Raw genomic sequence first — 15,190 nt, forward strand, 5'->3', positions numbered from 1 at the left:
TCCAGGTAATCACTCCATCCACCATTTCCAGCCAACAACAAAGTAATCTAGAGTGCACAGCAGGCTGAGTGGGTTCAGACACAGAGTCAATGGTCTATCCCAACTCCCTCCTTGGGCCCACAGAGAGCCCCAATGTGCAGGAAACAGAGGAACAGAGGACATTTGTGCTGATAGCTGGTGTCTGGCCCTCTGAAGAACCTTCCTCACCTGTCCCTGACCTCCACTGCCCTATCACTCTGACCCAGACAGCAGGAGGCCTGGCTCCTCTGTACTCTGACAAGAAGCAATTCTCATATCAGGAAAATGTCTTTTTTCCATAATCCTTAAGATTCTCAAACCCGTTGGTGAGTGTCTGCAATCACACAGAGAGCTCACGGCAGGCCCCTGAGCCTTTGCTCTTACCCATCCCCATTCTATACACAGAAGAAGATGAAGCTATGAGAGCTTTCGTGCCCAAGGCTGCAAGGCTCCCACATGACAGTGACAGGCTGAAAGGAAACCTCAATCCATGAAACACCAATTCTAAGTGATTTTGCTTCTAAATACAACACACTGCTGATGATGATGGCCTCTACCCCAGTTACGCTCAGAATACACTTCAGCAAAAGCAATGTCTCAGTCAAATTGAAAGCTGCACATATACCAGAAAGACAACATATCATTGCATCTACATGCTGTTTAAAGGCATCTAGGAGATGGCATGCGCTTTGCCATCATCTAAATGCTGCTCTGATCAGTGTCCAAGAAAGCAAAAGGGCGGAGAAAATAACACAGGGCTGCAGAGCTTGGTGCTATGTGTGGGGAAACGCCACCAACTCCGCCCTCACACTTCCATGAACACCGACTTGCAGAGGACAAGCAGAGGAGTTCTTGTATGTTGTACCTCTGTTTGAAATCTGAGAGGCTCTAAGCATGACGTAATGGGTTAAGATCCAGAAACTGACATGGAAAAGCATCGGTGTCTTGCCTGTTAAGAGACTGTGCCAGGCTGTGGTGGCGCATGCCTTTATCCCAGCACTTGGGGGACAGAGGCAGGAGGATCTCTGTGAGTCTGAGGCCAGCTTGCCTGCTGGTCTACAGAGCAAGTTCCAGGAGAGCCAGGGCTACATAGTGAAACCCTGACTCAAAAAACAAAAAAAAAGTCACATGGTTAGCATCTTTAAAATTTTACACTGTAACAAAATACAGGGAGGAGAGAAGGCTAAGGCAAAGGGACATGGCAACCTGACAAGGACACAACTGGCTACTGAGTTTGGGCTGCCAGTTTCCTCTTTGTGGAGCTTTTAAGTTTGTCTTCATAGCAGTGAAGCTAGCATACCAGTAATGATGGGGGATGGGCATGCTGCGAGAATCCCTCACAGTTTGGATATAGTTTGGTCCCTCTAGGACCTCACAGAAGAATGGCCCAGTCAGGAAGTTCACATTTGAGCATTACCGTCTGTCTCTCAGTCTTCTTCTTCATCCCACAAAGACAGAACCTATGTCAGCTGGGCCCTCACCACAGCCTGCCCGAGGCTGCCCAGGCTGAGGGGCTGGAGCTGGCCACCAACGCAAGACGGAGATGGAAATGGTGGTGCCAGCCGCTGTTTCCCGCTGAGGAGAAAGCTTTTAGCTCTGCTCCAGGGATGCACACTGTCCTCCGAAAGACTAAAAGCTCTTCGGGCTTGTTCAGACTATTTTCACTTTCCAGACTCTACTTGGCAGAACAAATGGGTGAATTCCAGGGACCTGAGCTCACTTTGAATGCTTTTTCATGTTTTCTTGGTATCTTTGCCATGTTCAAGATTTACAGGAGGCAGAAGGCAAGCAAACACTCGGGATTTCCATCAGCGGCAGAGGTATGCATGAAACACCCTGAAAAGCTACAGTACCAATGCAGAGGGGACAGTTAATCTCCTCCCTCCTCCTCTTTCACATGTGTGTGGGGTACATGTGGGTATGCACATCCACACGTGCAGAAGCAGCCCAAAGTTGGTGTCTTCCTCAGTCACTCTCCATTTTATATACTGAAGAAAGCGTTTCCCAGTTGAACTCAGAGGTCACTGGTTTGCTAGCCTAGCAAGTACTCTTGGGAAACTGTCACCTCCATTACAATGCTGAGATTAAAGATGGCAGCCACACCTGCCTGGCTTTTTCACATGGTGTCTGCTCTCAGATTTGGGCAGCAAGAGCCTTATCCACTGAGCCATTCCCCCAGCATTTGATATTTCTTATTACGAGGAAGTCAACTTGCATGGTAATTTGGGGTAAAAAGACCACTCCCCTCCATGTGTGCTTGTGTGTGCTCTGTTTGTGCGTGCACGCGTGGGTTCCAGTTTAAGACAGACTCTCTTGATGCATCCCCTCCTGGAGAGTACCCCGTTTCTACCTCCCAGGTGCATGTTACTATCCCGAGAGTTAAGTAAGTTCTGAGGGCTTGAGGACAGGTGCTCACACTTGCTTGGCCACTGAGCCATTTTCCCAGCTCATGTACACTATCTGAGCAGTGACTGAAAAATATAGGAAGAGAAAAAGATGTCAAGGAGGACAACCCCAGTAAACACCTGAAATGTAAGCAGTAGATAATGGGGTGTATTGTGGGGGCAGAAGTCACTGATGAAGGAGGAAGGTCAGGAATAACACCCTCCTCCTTGGTGTTCATGCCAGGAGACTCTCTCTCTCTGTCTGTCTCTCTCTAGTAGAATCTGCTCTGAAACGTACCTGAGTCTTGGGATTCTTATTTATTCCAATGGTCAAATGCCGAAACTAGGCCTGTGTCTGACTCCTCTGTTTGGAATTCTTACCTTTGTGTCTTCCCCAGAGGTCACAGTGTCAGCTGCCATTCCTATCTTAGCAACACAAAAGGATTTCTCCACCATTAATGCACCATTCCACAGAATACATTTCATTTCAACTGAACGATGAATTTTTAGATGCCTCTCACCTCTCTCGACCCGTTCCTACTTCCTTACCCTCGCCACTCTGAATCATGATCAAACTCGATGGCGTTCACCAAGCCACTGTCTGTCCAGCTAAGTGCTGACCATCACTTGGAGTGCCCACTGAGCAGAGGGCAGGCAAGGGCGGGTGATCACTTGAAGCACGAAGCCAGCCTGGTCTATGTATTGAGTTCCAGGCCCGTCAGAGCTACAGAACAAGAAACACTGACCGCTAACTAGGTGGGGGTGGGGGGCGAGATACCCGCTGAGCCTTCTTGCACGCCCTGTCATTTTTATTTCCTGGTTGTGCCATGTGGAGGGAAGGACCAAGCGATTCTGGAGGCCAAAGCTAACATAATGAGGGAAGGGTCATGGAGAGAGCAGCCCGATCTCATTCTGCCTCTATTCCTCGTGAAACGCTGGGTTCTTTGGGTCCAAAGCAAATGTGAGCTCACCACCATCTTAACAAACAACTGCTTTCTAAACACCAGCCAGGCCACAAGCTCCCCAACCATTCCACCCTCTTTCTCTCATAGGGCCATGAGAGAAAAACATGAAATGCCCAAAGACCCAGGAATGCCCATGAGTATTCCGTGGAGACGCCAACACAGCGGCAGTTCTTCCACAGGCGCTGATGCTGACATAGAGCAGAGAGCACACATGGCACATGCACTGCGAGATAACTGCACACAGAGGAAGTTGTGTGTGTCGACAAAGTGAATCTGCAGCTGCGCTGCATTCTGCACTAACTTCAACACGGCTTCATCCAATCAACCCTCCTCTTTCATCTTTGCCTATGATCTTTTGCTTGAATTTACTTTAGTTACTTCTGTTCTAAGTACCTACATCACCTCTGGCAAATCCAGACAACATGAACATTCCCTTTTCACATTTGGGTGAAAAATCTTCCTTTGAATAATCTATACTTGAGAGAGAGAGAGAGAGAGAGAGAGAGAGAGAGAGAGAGAGAGAGAGAGAGAGAGAGAGACAGAGACAGAGAGAGAGACAGAGAGAGAGACAGAGACAGAGAATCATTCTCTTCTTTGGTTGAAATCAAGAAATATCCCTTCTTATATTTAATTTGACACATTATTTCACAATCATAATCAAATAATGTGTCAATCAGGACATAAAATAGTTTAAAATAGGAAAACCAATTCTAAACAGCAACTGTAGCATGATTTGACTGAGTTATTTTAACACGTGGTAAGAACCTAAAATCCACAAAACATGGGCGAATGAGCTGGGAGACAGCTGTGCCCTGGAACACTCAAACACGTCTGAGCAGCACAGGAAGCCCCATGTCTCAGAGGAAAGAGTATTTCACAGACCAGACGTAGCACCTCCACTTAGGAGCTGTGTAAAAGATTCTCAACTTGGAGTCTCTTTCACACGCCATCTGTTTGTGTTTTCATTAATACTGTCCACGTGCAATGACTGCAGGACTCAGCGACACTGCAGAAGATGCTAAGGAGAACATGAAAAGGATTCCCACCACCCTCACAGGCTGTCTCAGCACCGCGCTCTTGAGACATGACAGCTTCTCAATTGTGAAGGGCCTACAGGGAAACTCCACCTCCCAGCCTGCCCTCTTCTTACAGGTGCCCATCCACAGACATGCAGACACACAGAACTTCTGCCTTTTCCCGTCACAAATGTCGTCACAGCCACAGTCACTGGTTTATGGACATAAGGAAATGGACTAGAGAGAAGACAGCGCAATAGTTCCCAACCTGTGGGTCTCAGCCCCTTGGTTGGGGTCAACCCTTTCACAGGGGTCACCTAAGATCATTGGAAAACAGATATTCACATTACGATTGATAACAGGAGCAAAATTATAGTTAAGAAGCAGCAATGAAAATAATTTAATGGCTGGGGAATCAGCACAACATGAGGAGCTGCACTCAGGGACCCAGCATGAGGAAAGGAGAGAACCACTGGTTTAGAGGACACCCTGCTGCTGTGCGAGCGTGAGGATGCCAATCTGAATCCAAGCGCCAGGCATGGACACACACACACCCCCACACACTCACACGTACGCACGCACACCCCCACACACTCACACGTATGCACGCACACCCCCACACACTCACACGTACGCACGCACCCCCCCACACACACTCACATGTACACACACCCCTAACACGAGTGCCGTGGAGTATGGGACAAAAGGATCATTGGGGCTTCCTGGATGCTGGCCTAGCTCCAGGTTTAGGGAAAAACCCTGTCTGAAAGGAATAAGGTGGAGAGAACAAGCCAGGCACTCAGTACTCTCCTCTGGCCTCTGCAGTGCACTTAGAGAAGCAATCACAGACATGAGCGCATATACCATACATACCACATTCACATATACACAGTCACACACATATACACACAATGGGCTGGGCCAAATAATCTAAGTCTGAGATTTGTTCATCTTTGCCTGCCAGTATTTATTTAGATTTATAAATTCATAGTTGTCAAAATGTTAACTGCTATTTTATTTATATCTTGCATGTCTATATGTTTTTCAGCCATATATACGCATGTCTAATATGTCTTTCAGCCTTCTATATACCTACAGAAAAAGGCTGCTTTTTTTCTCTTGTTGCAATAAAAATGATCACCTCTAAATTTCACCTAAAATATAAATAAAGATAGGCATGCCCTGTCCCCAGCCCCAAAGATCTATCTCCACAAGATTAGGCTACAATGTATACATGACCTTCTGAGCGGCTGTCTCTGCTCATGGTGAGCCTACCTAACCCTGCTGTCTCTTCGGTCTGGGAATGGTGAGAAGATGCCAGTGGACATGCAGGGACCCCTGTCTGAAGCTGAACAGGGATACCCTCCTGCCATGCACGGCCAGCTTCACTACAACATAGCATTAACTACAGCTGTTTTTACAAGGGATTAGAGTTAGGACATGCTGCTAGAAAGAGATTCAATTTGATATCTTCCATATCTGTCAATGCAGCATGAAGCAGCAGAAGGTGGCCAATGTGAAAACAATTCCCAACACTGTTTCTGAGATGAAGTGTGATGAAAAATTCACATAAATAAATAACACTACAGTAGTCTTTCCCTATTAAGAGAGGGATAAGGTCAACTCAATGGTTTCCAGGAAAAAACCATCCATCATGAGATCAAGTTCCCCTGTAACAGACAGGACCCTGAAAATGCCCATGTCTCCACACTACCTTGCAAGTCCGAATCACTGGACTTTGGGCTGCTTCTGGCTCTTCGCTCCGTCTTTTTGATCCCAGGTCCACCTCCGCTTCCACCTCCCACGCCTCCACTGCTTCCGGCGCTGTGGCCCTTCCCATAACCATTGTACACTGTTGCACAGCTGCTCTTATAGATGGTGGAAGGTGGGCTGTTGAGACGGTTCTGGCGGTCAATCTGGCGGTCCTTCAGCTTTTTGTGCGGTGGCTTGCTGTACTGGTCTTCTCGGGTGATGTAGCTCGACATTCCATAAAGTGGGATAATTTCTAGAACGAATGTGGGTGACAAACACGAGCTCAGTTGGCATTGACCACAGTGAGTGATGAAAAAGGTCAAGTAACCTGACCCCTAAGGAAGCAATGCACACAACTACTGTATACCTTACAAAACATACTTAGACTTTGAGGACACAGCACATGTTCATAGGATCTGCATTCCTTCCCAAATAGTCAGGGTATCATCAGTTATTAAACACAACACAGTGCACTTAGAACTTCCCATAAATTATGGAGAAAGAAGAAGACAAGGTTATTCCCAAAGACTTCATTGGCTGGTGAATATATAACTAAATCTGACCCTGCCTTTCTTGATGTCTTCAGCAGATGCAACACATAGAAGAAATGAAATACCCTTTACATGTATACACAGACTCATAACATTTAAAGTGTGACTATTTTTAGAGATACAACCGTGTTTCTACTGAAAAGCACAGAGTTAGCATGATATAAAAAGATATTTGGGGCATATCTTTTTTTCATGTGTGTACCACATGTGTGCAGGTAGCATGGAGGCCAGAATCCAGGCTGAACCACCTAGAACTGGAACCAAACACTGGTCCTCTGCAGGCTGAGGAGGTGCTCTGCACCACTGGGCCCCTCTCCGGCCCCAGGACATGTCACACGTGGTATTTTAAATTATGTTTTGGCATCAACAGAAAATGACTACATATAATATAGATGACATTTCCTTATCTCTTTCAGGAATAAAATAGCTTCTCAAATATATAGTAACTATAAATCATATGTCACTGTAGGAATAAAAAGAGAGGACTACCCAGAATTTCTAGATATGAGCGACCTAAAGCCAGACATGCTGAGCAGAAACACACAGGAAACTACATAATTTATCTAATTATAAAAGTACCGCTTCGGTTCTTCAGAGGGAAAACCCCACTGTTCATGTCCTGCCTGTTCACACAGCTTACTTACATCTTTACAAGACAGCCAATGTAGACTAGAGAATGTCAGACACCAAGCACAGCCATATTTAGAAAGAATGTGTTTAAATTAACTATACTAACATATGTAGAAGCTGGCAACTGCTCTAAACGGCACAAGCATTACAGAGAGTTAAAGTAGGCACTGTGCATACTAATGTAAGAACCATTTAAGACAGGGTAAGAATCTTCTAGACATTCATGGTTCCAGGAGTTAATGTTTAATTGCCTTGAGGTATACGCACTGAGAAATCAGATGTTTCTGTGATATGAAGACTTTATCGCCATCTTTAATTGAAGCTAAAGACGGCATCCTCATTATCTGTGTTGCGGTTCCGCGTTACTCTGATGAACTTAGATCAAAGCACACCGTGAAATGTGTGGCAGCGCTGACTTAATTCTAATGATGTTTGAAATCATAGTTTTACCTTGCCTAAGATTTTAGAGACATGGCTATCCAAGAGTAACTACCAGGCACCCTAGAGGGCATCGTCAGACTGTGAGTCAGCGACCAGGACTCTGTAGGACGTCAGGGAGGTCACAGCCGACCAGACCTGCTGAAACTCTCAGCATTCCACATGGACTATGATAAAGCACTAAATACCTCTTCACACACTAATGAACTGAGTGAGCTGGTACGTGCCTACAATCTCAATACCTGGCTGGCAGAGGCAGGAGGATTGCTGGGAGCTTAACTCCATAGTGAGACCATGTCTAAAAAAAGTTAACAAGTTTTTTCTAAATGTCTTCATAACATGCTTGATTGGGGAGGCAGGGCTTATGCCATTAAGAAAATAGAGATCAAATTAGTAAATGATTGATGTGGGTGGGGATATTTACCTCGTGTTTGGCTGTGACCTTCCTACACCCCTTTATGAAAGCATGTTAAACTTCCTCTGATTAACTACCAAAACAAACAAAATAATCACATTTCATTCCCAAGTCACAATAGGATATTTAATTAAGATACTCATCTCAGGTTTCTCTTTTGTTCATAATAATAAAAGACAATTGACAATGCGAGCTGAACAGAAAGGAGACCATGGGTAAAAGAGCGTTGCTGTGGTAAAAGCTCAGGGAAACGCGTTCAGAATTCCTCTGAACTGACAGAACACACGTTTAAAGAGGCAAATGCTCCAATCAGACTGAGAGAAGCCTTTGCAAAGTCCTAGAGCCAAACTCTCATTCGGCCCTCCCTCTTCTCTGGCTGCCGAGCGTCCAATCAGACAGTCACAGCTTCAGACTAAATCCACACTAACTTTGAAAGACACAATGCCGACAACTCTGAGACTCTCTTCCTTTCAATGTAAGTATTTGCCTAACAACCAGAGACACTGTGGTCAAGGGAATGGCTAGTCTCAAACTCAAACCAGCTGCAGGATGGCCTCACCAGCAGCAACATGACTGCTGAGTTCTGCCAAGATAGATCTTTCAGAAAACCCAAAGGAGATGCAGACTTCACAATCTTCTGACATTTAAAATGGGGCAAAAATCATTTCAATTTCCCTTGTACTGACAGACGATGGTGATGCCAAGGAAATATTGGGGCTCAGCTCTGCCTGAGGCCACCGTTAAAAAACACTCATCAACAGGAACACAGGGCAGATGGCTGCCTCACTTCCAGAATAAAGAGGAGCTATCCTACTCCTTGTTCTTGGTGGGGCAGCAGCAAGAAAGAGCTGTGACCCAACCAAGTCAAAGGACTCGTATGAGACAGAATCCAAGACAAAGGAAGCCTGGGACGGCCTGTGGATCGTACCAGTTAGGTCTCTTTCTACCTTGCTTATCCACAGGAGACGAAGCGAGGAGGCCACACAAGTTACTGCAGTGTACCCAGTTTCCACAGATGCCAGCTGTAACGGACTCACCTTGCTCACTATATATTGTCGGGGGGAGGTGGTGCTGGGGGAAGAACTGCGGTGGCATATCTCCAGGAACGGTGACAGGCGGATAATAAGCCGTGTGCGAGTTCTGAAGGAAGTGCGGGTGGTGACTCAGATAAGGGGGCAGGTGATGGGTTGGAGACATGGCTGAGGGATAGCTTGGTGGGTAACACTCAGGAGACTGGGGTGTAACCACCACCCGGCGGACTCCAGTACTGTCTTCAATCACCTAAGGAAGGAGACAAAAGGACTGGATGTAATACATACTATTAACAATCACACCCATGGATACGAAAGTATTAATAACTCCCCTACTAATTATACAAAGGAATTAGTTACTTCCCCATTAATTAAACGATTCCAACTCCACGAAACATTTAGCAAAAATCATTATCTTGCTAGTAATTCTTGGTTTATCATAAAATGTTTATGGTCATAACACTTTTACTGGACAAGTAACTGAGCATGTGTATAAACCGATGCTAGGAGTAACTTTGTACATAACCATAAACTCAATGGGTTTGCAGGAAGAGATTCTATGGGTCATGCAGAACGCTTCCAGGGCTGGGCTTCTGGACATAGCTGAGAACATATAGCCTATTTCCGCTTTGGTACACACAGGTCCGCGGATATTAAGAAACAAGCCATGGAAATACACTAAAGTATAATTTACCTAGACTAAGGATGAGGAAAAAATGATTCTGACCAACAAATAACTTAAGCAATCACCAATCAGGATGGTCAAAGGTGTACCTAGCTGTCCTGATTTCACCAAGAACTCTGGCAGACGAGACCTTTCAGGACAACCTATCCTGATCAACCTCCCACTCGAGGAAGGCAACTAGGGAAGAACAACGTGAGAAAGCTAATGGTACCTGGCCAGTGCTGAGCTACCATTTTAACCCCAACTATCCTGATACAACCCAGGGAAGGACGTAGTCCATATAACAGGCACCACTACGACCAGCAGAGCCATGAGCCAAGGAAGGGAAATCACGAAATGTCAGCATTGCAGAAGGCTACAGGGATCTAAAAGAACTGCAAGGCTGAAGGCTATGGCTCAGTTATAGAGGAAGAGGCCTGGCTGTGGTCAAATTAAAGAAAAACAGAATATACACACACTCATGTACACACTGTTAAACTGGAATCCAGGACCAGGCTCACAAATACTTCAGAGAATCAATTATTTAAGAAAATGAGGCACACATTCTGATAGGATTTATTTTTGGTTTCTTTTTCTTTAATGCTTGAATTTGAACCTCTGTATTAAAATAGATTTTTGCATTGCATCTCAAGAAGTTGCTAAGGGGACAAAATAATTTGTGTCTAACAACAAAAACATACCCTATGTTTAGTTTCATGAAAAAAAATAACAAAAAAAAACCAACAACAAAAGAGTATTGCTAAAGTACTGGTGAGTCTCTCAGTGTGTAGTCTACATGTTAGTGCACTAAGTAATTCTGACTTGAATTAACAGGCACTGGCCAGTGTTTAAGAACACAGGAGGTAGCAGAGATAGCTGGATGGTTAAGAGCACTTGCTGCGCTTGCAGAGGACCCAGGTTTATTTTCCAGCATCCTCATAGCTGTTCATAAGAGCCTAGACTCGAGCTCCGGGGATCAGATGCCATCTTCGGACCCCGTGGGCATCTGCATACACAAGTCGCACATAAACACACACAGGCTCACATATATGCACATAAATTAACAAGAAACTTTCTAAACACTAATATTCCATTACAGTCAACATGCACTCCTAGAAACTGAGGCTCTGACTCAGTTCCAGCTAGCACCCAGGGCAACCCTTCCTGTCCTTACAGTTCTGAATGAAGTTTATCCACTTCTGGGGCACAGCCTGCTAATCATATCACATTACTTCTGACCATGCCCCTGGAATTTACAAACCCATGTGCAGGGGTGTTTAGGCCAGGACACTGAAAAGAGCGGGGACAGACTGACAGAATCTTGTCCTCAGTTTAAAACACGGAGCACAAATGCTCTTCTCTAGAACATACTTCCTACAACTGCATGTCACACCCGTGCTGGAGATGTGTCTTACCAGTAATACAAAAAATGGCTACCCCAGGGCTCACTCTCCCTCCCTGCCTTCCAGCAGCTACTAGGAAAAGGGGAAGGCACACAGAAGGTGCTCCATTTTCATAAAACATTCCCTCACTCCCCAAAGTTCAGAGAAGCAAAGAACTTCCCAGCAGGTCCACATTCCCTCCAGGTCAGCCACGCGGGCCTCACTGATGTAGGAAAGCTGACAGGTGCCACTTTCCACAGTAGTGACTGTAGTGAGATAATGTATCCTCAGCATTTTATCGTTTCCGGCTTGCTATAAGCATATTTTTTCTAAAGTTTGTCAAAAAGCTAAATGACACACAGATGAAAACCTGTCTTCTTTCCCACTTTTATAAGAACATTTGTCCTTAAAATATTGTTCCTAAAAATTAATAAAATAAGAGGCTGGAGAGAGAGCTCAGAGGCTAAGAGCACTGGCTGTGCTTCCAAAGGTCCTGGGTTCAATTCCTGGCACCCACAAGGTGGCTCTGTAATGAAATCTGGTGCCCTCTTCTGGTATGCAGGCAGAACACTGTATATACATAATAAATAAAGAAATCCCTTAAGAAATAACAATAATAAAATAAATTCACTCTGAAGAGTAAATTATCTTTATCTACACACACAACAGGTTTCTAGGCAGAAAATTAAGTAGCGTTATGAAGCTGCAAACTGATGTGCATATAAGAGCTGCCTGAAGTTCTCTAATTATCCTGAACTTTCTGTGGTATTTGTGATACCTGCATGCGCATATATAATAAGACACTTTCAAAAACCCATTTTTACCCAAACAGACCTGTCTTTCATCCTCCCAAAATGAAGTATTAATTCTAAAGTAAGAATAAAAACCCAAAACCACATAATGACAATTTGCCTGCTGCTGTTTTATAACACAGATTATAGCACACTTTACTTATCAAACTCAGCTCTGAACTTGACCTAAGGAAATTATTCTCAGGTTTCCCTAGAGAATAATGCAACTTCAGAAATGATGGCAACATTATATTTTGTTTAATAAAGGTAACTGTCATATATATACATATGTATTTCTAGTAGGAGAAATAAAACATCTGAGAAATTCAGTTCAAAATACTCAAGGCAACAAATTATACTTCCATTCTCCATACTTAATTATTGGAAAAAACAAACTTATTTCCTTTTGTGGGTGAATGAAATTATAGCAATGTCCAGAGGCAGACAAATCACATATTCAATTCCCCAGTTACTTCCTGACACATATACCGCTGATAACCAATGAATATTCAAAGGAGAGGAGAAAACTGACCTGGGTTCTAATAAGTGCTATTACAAAAGCCCAAATACAATCATTTCAGAAATCAATGGCTCTACAGAAGTGCCACTCACACATCCCTGGGGAAGCAGGGAACTCTGGGAAAGGTGGATGTGTGCTCTGTCTCTGATGGCCACCTACTGTGAGCTGCGCTGTGCACCTGACCAACGTCCCTCTCTTGACTCCTGTGCTCAAGTGTTCCTGTTCAGGATGAGCCTCAGACTGTGTGTGCAGGTAGACGCTAACCCAGAGTGAGAGTGGGCCCACGGCAGACCCTGTGAAGTCACCTAGCAAATACACTCGTTTACGGGGCAGAAACAGAGGCTTTGGAAAGTGTTCTGCCATCTTGGACTTTTAGCCTCCAGCAATACAGGGCTTTAGGGGCAGCTTTAGTAAAAACCCATGGCACCTACAGGAGTCTTAGGGCAGGGTGGCTGAATCCGAGTCTCCTTTACCTTAAGTCTGTAAGACTTCCCTGCTATGAAAAACAAAATGAAGTAAAACCAGGAAGTGCTCCATTCATCTCATACACACAGCGTTCTTCCCTGGTCCACCGAAGAAAGCGAACCTGACGGCCAACAGTGTCCTGATCTGATTACCATATCTCATCTGAACTTAGAGAATCTCACCCTCTGTGCACATCCTCACCCTGCCGAGCAGGTGCCCATCACCCGCCTCCTGAGAAGCAGCAGGTGACGGACTAGAGAGTCAGATGAGTGAGATGCCTTCTAGGAGCTGGGCATGCTTGCTGTCCTGTGCCAAAGGCAGAGTGGCCAGTGAGGTGCACCACATTAACGGGGAGCATCCAGGTCCTACTTACACAAGTGTTTGAGGACATATGACCAAAAGAACCATTAAAAAACACCCCCCCCCCAAAAAAAACCAGACTAGTCTAGAGACAACAGCTGAGGGGATCCAGTGGAAGCAGTGTGCAGGGCGGGGGTGGAGTGTTAAGAGGGAAATTCCCAGCCCAATCCCAGCTGTCACACGGAAGCTCCCTGTGCACTGGAGACTTAGACTTGAGCTCGCTGTGTTAGACAAAGAGAGACAGAGCAGAGTGACGTTACCAAGCCGGGGGTCTTTACGGATGGTCAACACATCACTTTACCATGTGACGGATTACACAGAAATTCCGAAGGCTGGTCAGTCAATAGGCAGTCAACCACTGAGAGTTAGGGCATGTGTGTTATTAAGAGACATAAGAGGCTTCAAGACACAGCCAAATATACTAAGTCCCTGTAGTTGCCGTGCTTTAAGATCCTCAACCTGAAAGGAGGAAAGGACCTGGAACAGGGCAAGACATGTCCCATTATAAACCTGGTCACCATTACCATTCCCCGTGCCCATCGCCTCGCTAACCCAACATCCCGAGACATGGAGATATAGCACAGAGCTGCAACAAGCAGGAGGTGCTTAAGGGAGGTCAAGGTAGCTCGCCAAACATGGAACTTTCAGGAATAAAAATCAATTTTGATTCCAAGAGTTAGAATGGGCCTTGTAAAACACATGCACAGTTTAAGTGTCTTTTCTCTTAAAATAAAAGCGTTTCACTGGACTGCTTGCTGGGAATGTGAATAAACGCCTTGGTTCTCAAAAGCTTTCTTCCTACTCCCGCCAGCCTGCAAAGGTACAGAAGAAAGGGAGCTTGAAGGGCAGGTGGCAGAAAGCAAAGCAAAAGCCTGCATCACGGTCTGGCAGGATCTAGGAGTGGACAGAGCAAAGGTTGCCCCACATCCAGACTGGGGTAGCAGGGAACACCCTGGGCTGTACACGCAGAAGCCTGAGACAGAGTGGGAAAGGAAAGGAAGCTAACTGACTGTAACAATCAAAAGCAGTGGTGATGACTTCTGCAATTTGTGTATCAATTTATCACTTATAGAGTGCTCAGAACAGAACCTAACTCACAGTAATATAAGGTGATCCTAAAGTCTATATGAAAAATCTTCAGGTGAGATCAAGCAATGTAATGTGAGGTGAGTCAGGTAGTTGATAAAGTCCGTATCTAAGTCTGACTAGATACATCACTCCATTTCTATGGGAAAAGTCAGACCAAATTCATCTAACAGTTATGGTACACCAAGGCACTGGGAACATGTAGATAGAATGATCCCGTAAGTTTCCAGTCACTTCTAAAACAGAGCAATTGCTTCAGAATTAGCACTGCTTTATGAAACAAAGGTCCTATGGTTTAACTCTTTCTGATATTAAAGCAGCCCTTCCCAACTATCCAGGCATGGTCACGTCCTCAGACTGTTCTAGAGGTACACAGACCTGAGCCCTCTGCAGCCAATTTAATGGGTAAATAACACCTGTACCACAGGTATTATTGCCTCCCCTTCAAGTATTCATTCATGGCCACGCTGTTCGGGGGAAGAACACATGGGCCCTCAAGACGAAGAAACTGAATCAGCAGAGGTAAGCCGGCATCTGGGTGCTCTGAAGTCCATACACGTCTCCTCCTGCACAGTCCCAGTAGAATTTAGGGACCAGGCATCAGGGAATGGGGAAACAGAGCAGCTTTGTTTCCAGTGATGGACAGAGGCAAGACTACAAGCTCCAAATGCTTACTGAGATTCACCAAGTACTAGATCCCAAACCTTAACCAGGACCTCTCC

At 45.2% G+C, this 15,190-nt stretch overlaps 1 protein-coding gene across 3 annotated transcripts in view; it reads right to left on the bottom strand.

Moving 5' to 3' along the window:
* Positions 1–15,190, bottom strand: part of Fndc3b (fibronectin type III domain containing 3B) — a 291,701-nt gene that overhangs the window by 106,755 nt on the left and 169,756 nt on the right. For all 3 annotated transcript variants that reach the window (XM_005343904.2, XM_026782781.1, XM_013347920.2), the window contains exons 5-6: positions 9,207–9,450; positions 6,098–6,388 (exon numbers count right to left, since the gene is read on the bottom strand). In XM_005343904.2, the coding sequence (XP_005343961.1) occupies positions 6,098–6,388; positions 9,207–9,450 (535 nt within the window). The remainder of the gene's footprint in view (positions 1–6,097; positions 6,389–9,206; positions 9,451–15,190) is intronic.

The sequence above is a fragment of the Microtus ochrogaster genome, chromosome 1, assembly GCF_000317375.1.
Source record: "Microtus ochrogaster isolate Prairie Vole_2 chromosome 1, MicOch1.0, whole genome shotgun sequence".
Classification (NCBI taxonomy): Eukaryota; Metazoa; Chordata; class Mammalia; order Rodentia; family Cricetidae; genus Microtus; species Microtus ochrogaster.